We start from the raw sequence: 19,757 nt of genomic DNA on the forward strand, positions 1-19,757 counted from the left end.
GCCAGCCTATTACCCCAGCAGGGTACCTGATCACGGGCAGGGCGTAGGTGTTGATGGCCCGGATCTTGTTCTTACCATTCACTCACAGTCAATGCTCAGGGTTTTGTCTTCACCCTGCTGATGGGTGAGCATCATGGACACCCAGCTTATTTTAGTAGGCGTGGTCTATCTCGTCCAACCTAGGTTAAGATCTTGAACGAGGTAGTTTGAATATCAGTGACCTAGATGTCAGAGGTCAAGTTTTCTGAAAATCTTGTGAACATGATAATTTGAGAAAGACATCACCTAGGATTTTCATATAGGTACCATACATTTTTCAACAGCCTGAAACTCAACTGCAAAAACGTATAATTCTTTTAATACAATTTAAGTGCCTTTAAAATGTCATTACTACATGAGAAACCTTTGCTTACCTGAAATAGTGAATCCACCTCTGTAATTGCTGCTGGCTGCACCAAAACGTTCCTTTACGCCATGCATCAGAGACACGCCATCTACAATACTGCTCGACAAAAATAATGAGTTGTGACGTCTACAGTCGTTTGGGAGTGTTTATCACTCACCTAAGGCACTGTTATACTTAACTAAACGATGTGACATACAAATCACCAAACATGAATGGTATTTGATGAGACAATTACTCAAAGTTCCTGCAGTACACGTACATGTACATAGCAGGACAGAGCAGGTAATCACTTACAACAAATTGATGTATTCTAATAGTTTATTTCATTACAAAATACATTGGAGCAGGTGCCAGTTTGGGGAAGCTGTTTCGTGCACCAATGTCTTGAATAATGTGGCCGAGATGGACGTCACCGTTTCGCCTAATTGCATTTTAATGTATGTGGCTAGAGACCAATTGTATATGTTGTACGCCTTATAAGTTATCATTAATTTAAGGATCAGATGTAGTTCTTTGAAACAATATATGATCATTTAACATTTGTATGGCCCTGTAGCATCATCTGTTTATTGAAAATAAAATTCAAGCATGTAATGGATATTTTCCCACAAATGTCAGCAACACAACTAATCTCCTCCACTTATAGTACTGTTTTTCTTTTATAACCATTCACTAAAATAAACACAGTTTCTACCAAGTTACATGCACACGCACACAAAACAGCTCAGTTTGATGTTTCAAAGCAGGGACTTCATCAGGTGTTTTACTTAATGTGTAAAAAATATCTATTTACTGTATTCTTCCTCAATAAATCAAAGCTGTACAGAAGTTCAGCATTAAGCATCAAAGCCTTTGGCCTGACAGTGGTCTTGTGATTTTTCTTACATAACAGGGACCTGCCCTCAACCTTTGCAAACACACACACAAACACACACACAACGAGAGAGAGAGAAAAAGAAAAGAAGTCCTTGAGTCGAGGCCAGAGCTGGAAAGCAGAGTGGCTGAGAAAGCAGCTCGTAGCCCCCAGTGATTACAGTGGAGAGAAGACCCCACCCACCATCCCACTTTGCTCAGATAACAGGCTCGTTGTTGGACGCAGGACCCAAACAAAGACGACCCTGTCGCCTCTCCTCTTGCTCACCATAGTCTCTGTATCTGGGCTTTGATTTCCTCCATGGTTGGCCAACAGGTATCTGTAAACCAAAGTTACCTGACCCATTCTCAGCCAGCTTCCCCTCTGTGCACAATCCTGAGGACACAGGATTGGCTGAATAAGGAAACTTTATATAGCTGGAGTGGCCTGATGGGATCAAAGGGAATTTGGGTTTTCCAGAATAATAGGGAGTTAAAAAGTCATGACTTTGTTGAATTGCTAGGGAAAAGTGTGTGTCCTTCGTATATACTTAACTGTCCCGCAGTCTGTTAGGTAACCATGACCATGATGAACTCAGTAAGAGAAAATACTTAACATGTGGCTCAAAGTTGACCTGCTAGATGTGTGAACTCTCATTACAGATAAACAGATACAGACAAAGAAACAGTTTGACTCCAGAGCTGCTGTTCTGGGATCAGTTCATCAGCAAATATATCCAGAAAACAAAGGGTACAAAACGAATGAATATTATCAGTCGATTCAGTGAAATTAATGTAACTGTTGTTTTTCTAACTTGCGTCATTAGGATGGTGTTATCTCGGTAAAGGACATCGACCTGGTGATGTCAGAGGGACTAGGAATGCGTTACGCCTTCATAGGTCCCATGGAAACAATGCACCTCAATGCACCTAAAGGTAAAATTTCCTGGTTTGTATTCTTTGCTCACATATAAAAACACTAATTCTGGTTATTTTTTAACTGAGTTTAAGATACTTTGAGCATGAATTTTATATAGTTGAACCAAAGAGTTGATGATGTGTTTGTTCTGTTCAATTCTCACAGCAAAATCATTCATTTTTACCAAAAAGCCTTTCTTCATAAGGGAAAAGGAGTTCATAAAATGTCTGTTTATGAAGAGGAAAGTATCATTTATCCAGCACAGTTTCAACTGTGCGGTGTCCAGTTTCAATTAAGATAAGATAAGATAACTCTTTATTGTCATTGCACAGTCATACATAGTACAGTAGTACAAGGAAATTGGAAAACTGTCCTACGTCGGCACTACATATAACACAACACGACACGATATGACACATCACAACGCAACAAACAACACAACACAGTATATTAACTTAGTATAAAAAAGAAGAATAAGTGTATGTGTATTGCACACTGTTATTATTGCACATTAATTATTATTGCACCTTGTTATAAATATAAATATTATTATTGTTATTATTTTAAACATTGTTACCTCCCCCCTAAAAAAGCCCAGGGAGGTAGCCAGTCAGGTCAGCCAATCTGCCAATCAGAGTGAATGTACAAGCCATGTATGTTGTGGAAAATTACTGGAACTAACCAAAGCACAGGCTTTTGAGCATCAGCGACTGCAGTAAATGAGCACAGAATGCCTTTGACTGAGAGTAATGAAGGTAATTCACCGCTTACATGAAATTTTCAAAGTGGCACAGCGTTTCATACGTGTGGCTGCACAAAATACATGTAGTGTACCACACAGTGACATCTCTTTGTGTGTCAGAGAGAGAATGAAACCTCAGCTAGATGGAGAATATCAGAGGGGAGTGTGAAACCCAGAGAGTAACCCTGACTGTGTACGCACACACACACACACACAGTGTGCACTTTGGCTGAACAAAGCAGTCTTTTGATGGGTAGCGATGAATGCGCTCCCTCACACCAGTCATCCAAAACTCACAGAGCTCACCTCGCAGCCTTCAGACCAGGTGCCAGCTCTACCTGTAGTTACAGTACTGAACTTCTTACTGACTTTTTTTTCTGTTCAGGAAGCATCAGATTCTCAAAAGAATGCTCAGACCTACCCCCGTTGTGTCTTCAAGTCTTTAAATCAGTCCCATCAGATACTGGAGCACTCAGGCTCCCTGTCTCTGTCTGCGCTACCTAAATTTCCTTGCTTTTGTAAACTGTGTGCGTGCACACAGGAGATGCCGTTGTTCTTTGAAGGAATCATCCACTACAACTAAAACCACTGCCTGCAGAAGAATGGCTCATCGATGCATATGATGTATTCAAATATTAATGCAATTTCACAGAAAAAGAGCATTAGAATGATGTCTTTTTAAAACACTATCTAGTAAGGGCAGCTTGTCCAACATTCAGCTGACCATGCACAAATTGTTTCATTAGTGTAAAAGTACAGCTAGCAGTGGTAGGTACCGCAAATGGGTGGAAGACAAGTTGCAAACTGGGTGATGTTATGTCCCATATGGAAAAGAAATAGTAAAAACATATATGATTTACTCATGAAAGTGGCCACTTTCTCATTACTTTCATATATTTTTTTAGTAAGTATCCAAAACATACAAGTTTGATTATATAATTTTTCAAGGGATCTTATATCTGTTTTCACTCTTGTATGCTTTTCATACAAGTTTCATACAAGACAGTTACAAACTTTATAAGATTTATATATATATCTTTTCCATATGGGGTAGTTTGCTTCATTTTCAAGGACTGCTGCTGTTATCTGATTGGAGTTACAGTGGTAACATTAGTGTCCCGTCTTTTCTTCTACTGTACAATTAGCCGTTGTGTAGGGGCACAGGGAATAGGGCTCCCTGTTTAGTGAGGCTTTACATAAAAAGATATATAAGAAAAAATTCAACAATAACAGCTAAAGCTTATTTGGGAAAAGAAATAAAGCAAAGGGACTGAAATAACACTAAGATTTTCCTCCCACAGAGGGTGTTTGGTTGAAGGTAGATGATAGTTATCACACTGTCGTGCCACATTAACGTGTCCCACTAGGCTTTATGTAGACAGTAAGCGTTTTCTAGCTACCCCGTTGTCACATGTTGGATATAAACCTTATTTCCCAAAGAAGTATTGCAAATATAAACATTCACCATATGTTTTCTGGTCGTTGAATAAGGCTCCACTCTTTGAAAATGAGTTGAAAGAACTATTTAAAACTGAGCCCCCTGATCCACCTTAATAACAACCTCATGTGAAGTAATGTAGGCACATCTCTTCTCTCCCCCCCCCCCCCCCCACCAACCCCCCCCCCCCCCCCCCCACCCCCCCCCCCCACCTTGCACCACACTTGCATCTCTCTGCTCAAATAAGGTTTTAAAAATCTAGTCTTCACCTACTACGCTTATCACAGGAATGTCAACAAACCATACTGCTGGCCCTCTTTATGATATGTTAAGCCCGGTTGTTGTCATTGTTATGGGACCTGTGTTTCCTCTTTGATTGATCATTAGCTGTGAGAGGTGCTCCTTTTTCTGCGTCCAATCTAGGACACACTACTATATATTTTATCCACAAACATTTGGTTGCAAGCTAGATAACCCAGCAAGCTCATGACATGAACTCTTAATAGAAATAATAATAATGCTGGTATTTTAGGAGAGAGTAGCAGTGAAATTGTACAAACTGTCAGTTTATAGAAAAATAAATCCAAGATCTCTTTAAACTATTATAGGTAGTAGCATTATATACATTAATGACATGTTATTTAGAGGGCAGTGAATACTGCTTCCCATTTCATATACATGGTATGATTTTCATACTGCATAACCTCTTGGTCTCAGGCATTAGTCACATCCCACATTTTTTTTATTGTAATGACAATATTTTATTAATTATTCTAACCCTAGTTAGATATAGGGATCTTAATTATATAGCTCCCCCATTTTAATACTTCTGTGAGTAGTAATGTATAGTTGAAGTACGAAACGTCCCTTACAAAACCTGCAAACTTTTCTGTTTCTCTGTCCAGAACTTTCATCATCACACTTAGTAGCTACTAAACGTTCGCTATTGCCCTGAGTGCTTTGTTTCGTAGATTTTTACAGGCTTTAAGCACAGAAACCTCACTCAGTAAATCTTCTGATCTTCAATCAGAAGAAAGCTTAAAGGGAGGTGGAAATGAGGTTAAATAGATTATTTCTCACATTGGCTGAACCTCAAGTGCACCAAGGCCTAGTAAAATAGCATTATTTAGAACTGTGAAACATGCAAAGCTGTTCTAATAGAGTCCAAGAATAAGATTGTGGAGCTGCAAATGAGCATAGCAATCCACTTTAAACAACAACGTGTAATAACGCTCAACAAGGGACTGGTGTTAGACATTTCCACTGGCATATACACACATGTAGCATACTGGATACTACCCAGTCCTTATAAATACACTATTAAACTGAAGCTTGTAGTAGCAGGCTTCACAAACCCATTTATTTTAAACTTTCACGACAAGTCAGTCAGTGATTAGCCAAAATGCGGTCTGCCTACATCACAAATGAGTCACTATAGGTTAATAAATGAGAGAACAGCTTCAACGAACAGCGCTAAAAGTTAAATTAACACAGAAAGTGTCAAAGCAGGATCTAACTGTTATTTATGAGATATTTAACATTGAGAAAGAGGAAACTCATTACTTAATATTACTGGTTCTGAAGCACTGAGATAGCAGCCCTGCAAATGAACACAGAAATATAGAGGAGCTAGCATGAGCCATTTCTCAAAATATCAAGCATGTGTCAAACGTTCAAACCAGCAGAAGGAAAGCATTTAGACAAAAACAAATTGCCAGTTGGCACCGCAGCCGCACCTATGCCCATCCCCTCACAATCTAGAAATACATGTTTCTTTTTCTGTTTGCAATTACATCACTTTCACTTTGTGTGACATTACTGTCTTTGAATCTTTGTGGTATTTTAAATAAAGATGATCTACATTCATTGTTTTGAATGATGATCGACATGGACTTCCCCATCACTGAACAGCTGTGTCCTCCCCGCAGGTTTGGAAGACTACATGAGCCGATATAGTGAAAATATAACAAGGATTCTGTCTTCCTTTGGGCCTGTGCCAGACTTCTGTGGTGAAGCAGCCAAGAGCGTCATTAATGTAAGTGTGATGGTTACAGAGTTGTGTTTACAGTGAAACTTTCTCTCAATAAATACACTCACTTATGATGTAGTGTGTATATATATATATATATATGAGAAATAAGCAAAGCAAGACATTTGATGCAAACGACATGTGAATGGCAGGAAATGTTTCTCCATTATCTGTATGTATCATTAAGCATTAATGGTGCCTTCACAGATGTTATGCACACCAGCAGGTTTTGATTATGTGTGTGTTCTTAAATTGTTATTTTTCTCTTAAACTACACAGAATTTAGTGTCTGTGATTTCCAAAAAGTATTTCAGTTTTTGGTTCAAGGAGCACTTTTCCGCCTTGGACCAGAGAAGCTGTCTAAATTTCTAGATTTTGCGTGCTGCAGCATCAGAATTTGGTTTTCCAGCATGTCACAAAGCTCAGATCATCTCAAGCTGGTTTCTTGAACATGACATTGAGTTCACTGTGCTTAAATGACCTCCACAGTCACCAGATCTCAATCCAAGAGAAGACCTGTGGGATGTGGTAAAAGGGGACATAGATAGATGTGCTGCTGACAATCTGCAGTAATTGTGTGATGCTGTCATGTCAGTATGGACCATAATATCTGGTTAGTGTTTCGATACAGTGAAAAAGAGGGTCCTTGTTTTTCAGGGGTGTTCTTGAGACCTTGCAGTGTTTTAATAAAGTGCCACCTGAGCCCCCAAAGAGCAATTCAGTATTCAATAGGCTCCCAAAATTTTTTTAAATAAATAAAAAAATGTGTGTTAATTCAGATCAAAGACACGGAATGTCTATATTAATATACATATCTTAATTTATTATTTTCTTCATTATTTATTGTGTGTTTAGTTCTGGATGACTGAAATTCAGCAGTTTCTACTCACCTCTGAGCCATAAAGCTTTCTCCTAAGTAGAAATTAATTGGTCACATGCTGTCACAGGCGGTTAATATGTTAGCCACAGAAGGTCATCTTGTAAGGACACCCTGAGCTGGAGCATTAAATAGTTTAAGGTGGACTCGTTTGCCTTCTGTGATCACGAGAACAAGGGCAGCACTGCATGCACATTGATCTGTGCAAGTGTCGGCCCTGGATGTCACTGTTTCAAAGCTAAGACGTTATTAAAAGATTATGATAAATGGCCTGTATTTGTATAGCGCTTTACTAGTCCCTAAGGACCCCAAAGCACTTTACACATTCAGTCATCCACCCGTTCACACACACATTCACACACAGGTGATGGCAAGCTACATTGTAGCCACAGCCACCCTGGGGCGCACTGACAGAGGCGAGGCTGCCGGATACTGGCGCCACTGGGCCCTCTGACCAACACCAGTAGGCAACGGGTGAAGTGTCTTGCCCAAGGACACAAAGACCGAGACTGTCGGAGCCGGGGCTCGAACCAGCAACCTTCCGATTACAAGGCGAACTCCCAACTATTGAGCCACGATCGCCCCAAAAGGATATTTAGTTTAGCTTTACGGCTGAGAAGCTTTATTTTAAAATGAACCTACTGTTAAAAATTAGAGACTGTTCATTTTTTCTCAGTGAGCAAACGTACAAATTCAGCAATTGAGCAAATAGTTATTTCCCCCACTAGACATGTCCGAAGTCCTAGATGGCAACCACTCCACTTTGCTCACCTAGCTTTTCCTTCTGTGCCGTCCACAGGAGATGTACGAGCTCATTCCCTGCGACCAGCAGCATCTGGCAGCCAGGCAGGAGAGGAGGGACCAGTTCCTCATGCGTCTGGCCAAGCTGAAGAAGGACTAATAAGCTCAGGGTCCAAACTCAAGAAAAACAACTTAATTAGGTAGAAATGTGATTGTTGAGTTCAACATGTAATGAAGACCTTCTTTTCTTTAAACAGGCATACCTTGACTGAAAAACAGCACTTTTTTAAAATGAGTAATGATCAATCTTCCTTATATGATGAGTACTAGCAGTATTAGAACATAACTCTGGATTGCTACTCCTTATGAACACAATTTTAACCGGTCTTTTGTTTTTTCTAAATCTACAGCACGTTTTAACTTTTACTCTACATCTTGGTTACAAAACCGACTGTGGTAAAATGTGAAAAACAATGATCTCATTCAGCCACATTAATGGTCTCTTGTGTAAACAAATTTCTTGAAAATGTGAATCAGTGTTTTGATTAATAAAAAAGAACACAATAACGCATTTATGTAATTGTTTTGATAGCCACACAACAGAAAGAGATGAGTGTTTTTGTGATCCTGATAATGAGGAGAAATTAAATAATGACATTTCACTACATATTTCTGGGCTGAGTGCTCTCAGCTGACTGCCACCATGTGCTCGCATAATTGTGACGGGTAAGTTCCCAAATCATAAGGAAACACATCAGGAGGGCTGTGAAAGATTTAAATTTCACACTGATATAGGTCCAATAGTGACAACCATACATCACACTCTGGGTGTTCTAGTGCAGGTTTGTGGCTCTATAAACTGAAATATTGTATTTATATTGTAAATATTATTTATATATATATATATGTATGTGTGTGTGGGCGGCGGAGGGCTCCCTTTTGTTATTATTAGGTGAAGTCACATTAACATTAAATGCGTGCATAAAATTTAATTAGAGACTAATAACCCTGCTGGTTGGCCCCACCTCGAGCTTGGCCCCTCCCTCCCAGTTTGCAGGAGGGATGATGGATAATCGGTGTGCGCCTCACTCACTACTTATAGACAAGACAAGTCGAGTCTGTCCCAAACCGATTCTACTGAGACGCACAGAAGAGAACAGGACTGATTGTTTCCCCAGCTTGGTGGAAGCTTAAAAAAATCTGTTTAGGATAAACTCCACAAAAACAGGTGAGTTTAATTTCAATTCAATCTGCTAATGCCACCACAAAAAAGTGAAAATATATTTTAGAAATAATGTGTCGAATTTAGACATTTTAAAGTGTTAGCTCCTTGAATGCAGCTGCTTATTTAACCTGTGGGCCCCTTCAGTCTGAGTGCAGTTGGTTTAAGCTGGCAGACGTTAGTCTGAGGTAGACGCTGGTCTTCCCAATACTTTTCTGTATACTGTCAGAATGAGTTTGAGGCTCTTATTTTCAGGGAAACGAGTGGTTGTGTATTTTTAGATTTTTGTGGAAAAAATATTATTTTTTTAAAACTACAAATACATATTTTTTCATTTTGCTTGCAACATTATTTGGCTGCCAAAATGCCCTTTAATTGCATTAAAACCATAGATCCATACAGTTTGCTTTCCCGTCCGCTTTTTGACTCTGTAATGCCAACTCTGTTATACACCTTGTCGTGTGTAGCCAGAAATGTAACCTTTCAGCCCTTTAAAAATTATTTAAAATCCCACAAGTCATCCACAATATATGCATCTGAAAAATAATGATAATTTTCTAATTACACACACACTCGCACCTTTTTAACAACATAAATATGCCATAAAACAAGGCCTCCAGCAGGTGTATTTCTCCAGCACTTTTCTAGCCTTTTAACTTTCTGCTGAATTCCACAGGTTGTCTCAGCTTCCGGACTCCTTTTGGCCGCAATGAGTTGGGGGGCTCTCTACGCCCAGCTAGGTGGCGTCAACAAGCACTCCACCAGCCTGGGGAAGATCTGGCTTTCTGTCCTTTTCATCTTCCGCATCACGATTCTGGTCCTGGCTGCGGAGAGCGTCTGGGGGGACGAGCAGTCAGACTTTACGTGCAACACGCAGCAGCCCGGCTGCAAAAACGTCTGCTACGACCACTTCTTCCCCGTGTCGCACATCCGCCTGTGGTGCCTGCAGCTGATCTTTGTATCCACGCCGGCCCTGCTGGTGGCCATGCACGTCGCCTACAGAAAACGGGGTGATAAGAGGAACATGCTGGCCTCCAATGGCACTGAAAAGATGACAGATACTGAGCTGCAGACGCTAAAGAGGAGGCGTCTGCCCATTACAGGCACTCTGTGGTGGACCTACACCTGCAGCTTGTTTTTCCGGCTCATCTTTGAGGGGGGGTTTATGTATGCGCTCTACTTTGTCTACGACGGCTTCCAGATGCCCCGGCTGGTGAAGTGCGAGCAGTGGCCTTGCCCCAACAAGGTGGACTGTTTCATCTCCAGGCCAACTGAAAAGACCGTCTTCACCATCTTCATGGTGGCTTCATCTGCCATCTGCATGGTGCTGAATGTGGCCGAGCTCTTCTACCTCATTGTAAAGGCGGTCATGAGATGCATGACAAGGTCCAGCAGGAGGAAACACACTTACCCAGACAGCGTGACACGGGATAACAAGAAGAATGAAATGCTGCTGTCTTCTTCCACAGATTCATCCAGCAACAAGACCATGTGTTAGAGACAAGAGAAAGGTGTATACTGTAAATCCAACCTCACGAGTTGTGTCTACGTCTTGGTTACTGGGATTTGTCTCACGAGATAGTGAAACAGCTTTGGATCTGTATAGTTGGGGTTGACTGTAAAGACCTGACGGAGTTCTCCGAACAAACACATTGCCAGATAGTAACGTAAAGAGTAAAACAAGTGTCAAACACTGAGTGGTTGCAACCATTTCACTGTCCACAGTTGAAATTTGCTTGAACGTGGCGAAATCTGCCTGAAAAATGAGCCTACACTGACATCTAGTGGTGACAGTGGACCCTTAACGAGCACAAACGCCTTCACAACAGCCTGAGTGATCGATTTATCCGAGGAGAACAAATGAAGTTTTGAGAAGAGAAGCAGAGTATGTTTAGCTTTTAGCTGATGAGATTGATTTTAAGTTCACAGTACCTGATGTGATTACGCTTAATGAACAAGTCTGATTTTTCTGTTTTAGAATGAAATCACTGATCTTCGCTGTTTGATCAACTTCATAGGTTCTTTTTTGGGGGGGTTGTAAATGTTTCTTTACATGTGTTAGACGACAAAAGATTTCACACGTGCATACCATTTCATTCAAAAATATGAAGAACGTATATGTTTGTACTGTATCAGATGGTTTTTCATCTACTGCCAGCAAGTTCAAGAATCCCCCTGAACAGATCATGCTGCACACATGTGAATTCTTTTCTGTGAAACTGAATTCCAGACTGGATCTAATGTAAAAGAAGGCTGAAACCAGTGACGTGACACAGGAGTTATGATACTGTGTACTCTTTTAGGTGTTAGGATTTCATGTTTTTCAAGTTTATAGGGTGTAGGTTTAATTTACTTTGACCATTTCACATTCAGATAGGGTTCCTCCTCATTCACCTTGTGACTTCCAATCCTGCTTTTTTGGAAACACCAGAAGTCGCTCAGCCCCAGATCTGCTCCTGTGTTATTTGAACTTGCATTGTTTTTCTTGCAGTGTGTACTGACCCCAGCTGGCTGTATCAGCTTTCAGCATGTGCCTTATTTTAGCCACCAGACTAATCACTGCTAGGCACCGTGGCCGTGAAAATGTCTTTGTCCTTCTTCCATCCAGGAATAGCCAAGCGGGATCAGTCAGACTGTTCCAAAGTGTTGGTTAGACGTGTCGATTCCACCATAATTAAAAAGAAACCACAGTGAGCTGTATACTGATGTTACATAAGTGATGCAGCTGGGACCAAAACTAGTCTGTGTGCCTGCTCTGCACTGACCTTTGACTTCTAGCTTTCTGTAACAAGCCTAATGACATTTTCTGATGCTACTTTTTTTTTTATAACAGCGATGTACTTCCTCTTGTTTTTATGGGATAATCCTGATTATTCCTATTTCAACATGTTGTTGTTGTTATTATTATTATTATTATTATTAATAATACAGTTTCTATTAGTCTGCCTTTAAAAGCAAACTGCACACTAATGAGCAAACAGCTTTCTAAGAAGAAATGATTAAATCTGACATTTTTTTATTATTATTATTTCACTTGCACTTTGATCCTTCAACTTGTTTTGCTCTATGAGACTTTTTTTATTTAAATAAATCGGTAAAAACAGACCTGTGTGCATTATCATTTATGTGCAGTTTTATTTACTTTACTGAAATTTGGGATAAGTGGGGAATTTTTTTCCCACACTGGGACAGAATCGTCTTGCCTTACACTCTCTGTCTTCTCCTCCACATTTTGCTCTTTATAACCACATATCAGGTTTTTATTAAGTAACGTTTGACTTGGACAGATTGTAGTGTGTCCACAGGATCGGCCTTTTAAAGACCTCGCGGCTATTTAATGTTGCCTGCCTCCTAAAATGAGTAACTATTACTATTTTTAGCACCCGGGGGTCATAATTTGGGAATGTTTCTAAACTTTTGGCAACTTTTTGCGCACGGTTTTGGGGAGGTTGGCAGGGGCGTGGTGTGGCCGGAGAGGCTGATGACTCTGTGGATTCACTCATGGATGGTCACGCAATGTGACAGCCCAGTCATGGCTGGAAATGAGCGGTAGCTCCGTTTAACCGAGCCTCATCTCTCCGACTCCGAGCCTCCTCCAGAAACTAACAACAAGAAAGAAAAAAGTTTCCCTTGCGCAAAGTAACAGAAGTTTGTGCATGAACGAGGTTGTGAGGCCCGCATTAAAAAAAAACGTGAGGAAAAAAAAAGTTTGTCGAGCTGTCAGAGAAGTGACAAGTTGAGTGTGGGTGGGGGGTGGATCAGGGACACAGAGGGAGGGTCGCTTCAGCCGCGGGAGGTCCACACCGCTTTTCAACGCACTCCAGTGATGGCACCAATGATGGCAGATGGATTTGCGTTTCGTGTTTAAGTATGACATCTCCGCTTTAAAGGTATGACGGATAAACACCACCGTGGCTATTTTCTTGCACTAAAAAGGGAGTACAGTAAATGAAGAACGGCATGTTATCAGGTAATTAAGAGTTGCTTCAGTTTTACCGAACAAGGGGGGAACAAAAAGGCTGTCAAAGCTTAAAAGGAGTCTGGGGACTCTGGCACACTCTGCATTGTCACTCTGGCAGGTAGGGCTTTGTATTTGAACCCGTCTGTTACATTCTTCACCATCTGACACAAATGCCACAAGTAGCTGTGGAGCTGAGGGGAGTGAGGTTTTATTATTCTTTCAAGTTTTTGCGGGTTTGTCACTAATAAGTCATCACAAGGTCACAAATGGAAAGCACGACTTTCTGATTCTCTGGGTGTAACTGCTGCAGTTTCCCCCAATAAGTTTATATTGATGTCAGATAAATGGAAACAGTGTTCAAAGAGCCTGACCGTTTTCTGAAACAGCCAGCAGTGTTTTAATTTTCCACCAGAAGATTTATTTTAATGTATTTCTTACAAAGTCTTGTGAAAGTTAACATGTTGTTTTTTCCTCTCTTCTAGGTGTCATACATATTGTGAACCCTAGTCGATGGATTTATTACCTTTAATACAAGAATATTTTAGTAAGTTTACCCTCAAATGAGTGTGTGTGTGTGTGTGTGTGTGTGTGTGTGTGTGTGTGTGTGTGTGTGTGTGTGTGTGTGCGCGTTTACGCTGAATATCTTGCATGATTAGGGTTCAGTGTACACAACACTGTCTAAAAGGCCACGTGTTTGTCTTTAATAAGCTAGTCTCTGCATCTGAATTCGCTATACTTCAATATTAAAATGTAGTTTGAAACTTAAGCAGCTTAACGCTTTATCAAGCAAAAGAGCCAAACCCAAAAGCTTTAACGATGTGAGGATGTGGTGCTGCTTGGTAAAGGCGTCGGGTTAGGACTGGGGAAATATACCAGCTATTTTCTAATACATAAGCAAATAATTGTGATTAACCAGAGAATAAATAATATAAATCACTGCTTTCTTCCCTTTTTAAAGTTTTTGAGTTAAAAATAATCTGTAATTTACCATAATATATCACACAGATATTATACTAGACTTAATCATTTTATTTTTTAAAATCTCTTTTCATTCTGGTGGTTTTATTATTACAGTTGCATTAGAGAGAGTGAGGGACGATGGTGTGTAGGATGTGTGTAGACGATGTCAGTTTTTGAGTGTGTGTGTGTGCGCACCCTACTAGACCCCATCTCTGTTTTCGAACATCATAATGTTGATCTCAGCACATGCCTGCTGTGCAGTGGAGCGAGCAGGTGAGAGAGAACGAGAGAGAGAAAGGGAGTGAACCAGGGTTCAGTGACAGAGGTGGCCTATATGGTATATGAGCTGCTAAGAAGCAGCTGCTATTGATCTGTTATCTATTTGTGATGTCTGAACTGGCAGATTTCTTTAAGGACCACTTTCTGCTAAGTGCTTACAAAACAAAATGTCAAGCTTTGCTCCACGTCCTTGCATCCTCTTCTCTGATTGCATGTGCAGTGTTTTAAATGTGAGGGTAAGCCCTTGACACCTGTTGCACTGACAAATGTTAAGCTGTTCTAAAAATCCTAAGCACCTCTTTAACTTCCACTCTCTCTGCTTATTTCTCCTCTTTTTGCTATTTGGCGCCCCTTTCCTTTTCCCCACTCCAGCCTGTACTTTCTCCATAGGCTAATTCTTGAAGCATGGGCGACTGGAGCTTTCTGGGGCGGCTGTTGGAGAATGCTCAGGAGCACTCAACGGTCATCGGCAAAGTCTGGCTGACTGTCCTCTTCATCTTCAGGATCCTGGTGCTGGGGGCTGCGGCCGAAGAGGTCTGGGGTGACGAGCAGTCCGACTTCACGTGTAACACCCAGCAGCCCGGATGTGAGAACGTCTGCTATGACGAGGCCTTCCCCATCTCGCACATCCGCTTCTGGGTGCTGCAGATCATCTTCGTGTCCACGCCAACCCTCATATACCTGGGCCACGTGCTGCACATCGTCCGCATGGAGGAAAAGCGGAAAGAAAAGGAGGAGGAGATGCGCAAGGCAAACAGGCTCCAAGAGGAGAAAGAACTCCTGTATAGAAATGGTGGCGATGTTGGAGGAGGAGGAGGCGGCAAAAAGGAGAAGCCGCCAATCAGGGACGAACATGGCAAAATCCGTATCAGAGGCGCGTTGCTGCGTACCTATGTGTTCAACATTATTTTCAAGACCCTGTTTGAAGTGGGATTCATTTTGGGCCAGTATTTTCTCTATGGCTTCCAGCTGAGGCCCCTGTACAAGTGTGCACGTTGGCCCTGCCCCAACACCGTTGACTGCTTCATATCGAGGCCCACTGAAAAGACTATTTTTATTATATTTATGCTTGTGGTGGCTTGCGTGTCTCTTTTGCTGAATTTGTTAGAGATCTATCACCTTGGATGGAAGAAAGTTAAACAGGGCATGACCAATGAGTATGCCCCCGAACGTGAGTCGCTGCGCCGCGTCGACATTGCAGAGCCTGAGTGTTTGGCCTCGGCCTCCAGAACTGCCCCATCCAGCCCCAGCTACCCTCCCAACTACACAGATGTGACGGCGGGCAGCGGGGCGTTCCTGCCGCCCATGGGTCCAGCCGCCGTGCCCTCGGCCGCAGAGTTCAAGATGGACGACCTTCAGCAGGAGGAGTCCCTCCAATCCTCCCCCTCTTCCCACTACTATATCAGCAACAACAACAACCACAGGCTGGCCACACAGCAGAACTGGGCCAACCTGGCAACCGAGCAGCAGACTCGGGAGATGAAGGCCACCTCCCCTCCACCTTCCTCTTCTTGTTCTGCCACCAGCAGCGACAATGAGCAGCACCAAAGCGTCAATGGTGCTCTGCTCCTACCCACCAGCAACACCACCAGTAACACCAACATCACCAACGCGACTGCCAACGCTGCCTCCAGCGGCAGCAGCCCTGGCGACGCCTCCAACGCAGGCAGCTGGGATGGAGGAAAGAGCGAGCACGACGAAGGCCACGTCACCACCACAGTGGAGATGCACGAGCCTCCGGTAATGGTCAGCACAGACCCTCGGCGGCTCAGTCGGGCCAGCAAGAGCAGCAGCATCAGGGCCAGGCCGAGTGATCTGGCTGTCTAAATGCATTCAGCCCTTTCATGTCCCTTAAAGCCCTCTTGAATAACATGCCACTATCCTCACCCCAAACCCAGACACAATCATGAACATGTAATAAGCAACAAAACAAACAAACAAACAAAACAAACCATGAGACAGGAAAGCAAGAAAGTCAAGAGAATGTTTAGGGCAAATGTGAAATGACTGAACCACTAGCTGTCGTTGATTTAGTGCAATCGGTGAGTTGCAGAGTAGTTGAGGCAAGGTTTGGTTTTTCTTGATTAATAGTCTATATTTATGCACACAATATGTGACCATGCACTTCTACAAAGTCAGGAGCCTCCGGTAACAGCAATGGATGGAGTGAAAGACATTGTGATCTATTAATTTTACATGAAAATGGACACATCTCACCAACATGTTTGATTTGGGGAAAGGGGATCTTCTGGTGTTTCTCTATTTTTTTCCTTTTTGTTGAGCCGCGAGGACTAATTATTCCAAATGGAAATGGTCATTGAAGACCGGTGACTGGAAATTTTGAATATTTTTATCTGGAGGAAACAGAGATAGCTGATGTTAATGCACAGGGCACCGGATGTGGGCAACTTGATCATAAATCTCAGTCCACATTTTTATCTGTTTTCATTGTCAAACTTGCAGCACAAACGTGCACGGTGTGCTGCACGGCATGTCGGGAGACCCGGAAGCCATTCTGCGCTTCCTGAATTTTACTGACTTGACTTATTTGTCGTGTTGAGAGTAATTCATCCTCAATGCATTTGTACATGACGTTACATGTATTGTGTTCTGTGTAGTTGTGCATGCCAGCATGTGTAGCCCTACAACTCACCGATTCACTGACATATTTGCGTGGCAAAGTAGGCTAGCTAGGTTCTACCCATGATCCTATTAAAAAAGAAAAACAAAAGTTATAATGACATGGAACAGATAGGACGTTACTTTGGAAACTTTCAAAAGGTCCTGGGATTAAAGAAAAATAAGTGAAGCGTGGACAGGATATGGGTTAAAAATGCTGGTAAGTCTTTCTTGCTATGTCCAGAGTACATCTGGGTCTCTCTGAACACCGCATTGCCAGTAAACCGGGCACAAAAACAAGGAAAGTAGGAGTCCCTTACGCCTCCCTCTGTCAGTGTTACCTTTAGTCAACATATCTGAAAAGAAAAATGCTCTCAGCGAACTGCACAAATATAAGACAATGCCTTCAAAGGCTATAAAAAATGCATGCATGCCACTAAGTGGTACAAAAAAAACTTTATTAAGATTTACCTTGTAAATTCAAACGCTCAGCCTCCCAGAGCTCCAGAGTTACGTTTGTAACCATTTTTGTAAAATTGTCGGCAAACATTTCGGCCCTCAAACCCACTCCCACCTTTTTAAAAAACAGAAATCCCCCTCACCTAAAGATTGAGAGCAACTTTGGTCATTTTCTTTTACACTGAATTGAATTTTACTCATAAATTGCATACTTGTAGTAGTCAGTTTGTGATTGCAAAACAGCTATGACTTAAAAAAAAAAAGAAAAAAGAAAAAAAGACAAGGTGACTGGCGTTGGGCGTCTCAGAACGCCGCAGGGTGCAGTCAGCCTCGACTGCTTCTATTTTGTTGTGTTCATCTTGATTCTTAGAGACCTTTAGAAACCCAAACTTTTAAACTGAACTCATCATTAGCCGCAGTCCTCTGTTCCTGTTATGTCTTTGTGCTGTTTGGTTTTGTCCACAACCCAGGCACTCACTTTCAAAAAGCTTTTTTAACTTTACATCAACAATAATCTGCTGTATTTCCTGTGAGTCCAACACCGGGGCAGAGTTCACACAGCAGCACTGTGTGAAAAGTTAACCATCTGCATTGGAGATATTGCACTGGTAGAGCATAACATCATAGCTGATTACTAATATGTCTGTAGGAACAGTACTTTTCAATGAGTTATTGTGTATTGGTTAATACACTGGAGTAGGAGCAGTGCAAAAAATGTTGTCTTTCCATTTGTCAGGGTGGTGGTGGTGGTGGTGGTGGGGTTACAGAATGATGGCACAGTATGGTTTGAGATTCTCAGCGCCCACAGGAGTATCATGTGTGATACTGTATCTTACTTATTTAGCTTCTTTCAGCGCAAATAGAGACTCGAAGAAGAGAATACATAAAATGCGTAGATTAAAGCTGCCCTTCCAAATCCATGGTTCCCATTCAAATGACAAAGACTTCTTTGATATCTGCATTTACAACTTGGTAGTTGGTAAAGATTTGCACATTTAGAAAACAAAACTACTTTTCTGCAGGGCTCGTGTTGGTAGCAGTCGAGTGACAGGGAGAGAGCAAGACGCCAATCTTTATGATCCTCAAAGGGAAAAACATGTCTTAAACCAAAGCGCAGTCACTCTTCACAGAAAATGTATTATTAAAGATTTTATCTCAAGCTCAGATGATAATGAGAAAAAACAATACAGTGGCGGGAGAGAGAATAACAGCTGGGGTAATTTTCTGTTTGTTTACTCAGTATGTTCTCACAGAACTGTCGGGACTCTGGTTAGACGTCACATCAGATGGCTCCAATGTTGAGAGAATGTTAGCTGGGTAGCTGGCCCTTCCCTAACCCTGCATACAAAGCCCTGACAGGATGTTTTGTTCGAAGCCTGTGATCCCTGTGACTCCTCCAAACTCTCTCCTCTTATGTTTCATGCAGAGCATGATTTCTCTGGCTCGTCAGGGAGTCGGAACCATCTCACAATGCTCACAACAGCAACCTGTTTTCAGTGCTGTCTTAAATAAGAGAAGTGCCTTGTGTATGAATTATTTGTTTGTAAGAACAAGATGATGTAAATGTTCATTTACCTCAAATGTTTACAAAACTGTTACTAAATAAATTTTTTGTACCATATTTATTGCTCTTGTTTGCTTTACATGATGAATGAAATCAGAGCTGCAGGCTTCAGTCTTGGACTGGGGTCATGGAGTGACAGAGGCCGTGATTTGTCCTATTTTTAAGATGACAAAATACAAATAATTAATAAAATACTTCATAGAGTCGCTTTGTGCTTTTTAGGTTTCAATTTAAACACATTTATTCCAGTCTGTCAGAACAAATGAATCTGAAGATCACAATCAGAGAGCTAATTATTAGCTGTTTGTCCAGCTGTTGTGTAAAATCACTTCCAGAGGCCCATTTCCAAATTACCTTATGTAACATGAGGTTTTGATAATTCTTGGTTAACTTAGAGAAACTTGGAGAAACACTTTTTTCCAAACTTGGACAGAAATGTCTTGTCATAATGGGACAGACAGCAAAACTGGAACCCAATGTTAGACTTCGAGGTTTGAATTTTGGGGGAAAGATTTCACGAGATGTTTACTTGCTAGGTAAACTTCCAGGATTTTTGCGCTTCCATCCACCCCCTTTTTTAAAATTTAAACCTGAACAACAGAAAAGTCATAAGATGACAAAAAGTAGGATAAATACACCCCCTCCCCCCAGCCCTCCCTTAATTGAACTGGTTTTATGGTGTAAACACA

At 41.5% G+C, this 19,757-nt stretch overlaps 3 protein-coding genes across 5 annotated transcripts in view; all 3 read left to right on the forward strand.

Moving 5' to 3' along the window:
- Positions 1-8,639, forward strand: part of cryl1 (crystallin, lambda 1) — a 26,977-nt gene extending 18,338 nt beyond the window's left edge. The window contains exons 7-9 of one of the 2 annotated variants that reach the window (XM_005745296.2): positions 2,086-2,194; positions 6,286-6,392; positions 8,063-8,639. In XM_005745296.2, the coding sequence (XP_005745353.1) occupies positions 2,086-2,194; positions 6,286-6,392; positions 8,063-8,164 (318 nt within the window). In that variant the 3' untranslated portion in view covers positions 8,165-8,639. The remainder of the gene's footprint in view (positions 1-2,085; positions 2,195-6,285; positions 6,393-8,062) is intronic. The other variant, XM_005745295.2, reaches the window with a different exon arrangement.
- Positions 8,640-8,981: 342 nt separating this feature from the next.
- Positions 8,982-12,066, forward strand: gjb8 (gap junction protein beta 8). Its single transcript, XM_005745301.1, has 2 exons — positions 8,982-9,232; positions 9,903-12,066. The coding sequence occupies exon 2, from the start codon at positions 9,936-9,938 to the stop codon at positions 10,722-10,724; it is 789 nt and encodes a 262-aa protein (XP_005745358.1). The 5' UTR covers positions 8,982-9,232; positions 9,903-9,935; the 3' UTR covers positions 10,725-12,066.
- Positions 12,067-12,985: 919 nt separating this feature from the next.
- On the forward strand, positions 12,986-19,117 carry gja3 (gap junction protein, alpha 3). 2 transcript variants are annotated; one of them, XM_005745303.2, is made up of 3 exons: positions 12,986-13,196; positions 13,670-13,731; positions 14,799-19,117. In XM_005745303.2, the coding sequence occupies exon 3, from the start codon at positions 14,832-14,834 to the stop codon at positions 16,251-16,253; it is 1,422 nt and encodes a 473-aa protein (XP_005745360.1). In that variant the 5' UTR covers positions 12,986-13,196; positions 13,670-13,731; positions 14,799-14,831; the 3' UTR covers positions 16,254-19,117. The 2 variants fall into 2 exon arrangements, with proteins under 2 accessions (XP_005745360.1, XP_005745359.1); XM_005745302.1 differs by having other exon boundaries at positions 12,986-13,116.
- Positions 19,118-19,757: the final 640 nt, after the last annotated feature.

The sequence above is a fragment of the Pundamilia nyererei genome, unplaced genomic scaffold, assembly GCF_000239375.1.
Source record: "Pundamilia nyererei isolate P.nyererei 1_Seehausen unplaced genomic scaffold, PunNye1.0 scaffold00157, whole genome shotgun sequence".
NCBI classification, from domain to species: Eukaryota; Metazoa; Chordata; class Actinopteri; order Cichliformes; family Cichlidae; genus Pundamilia; species Pundamilia nyererei.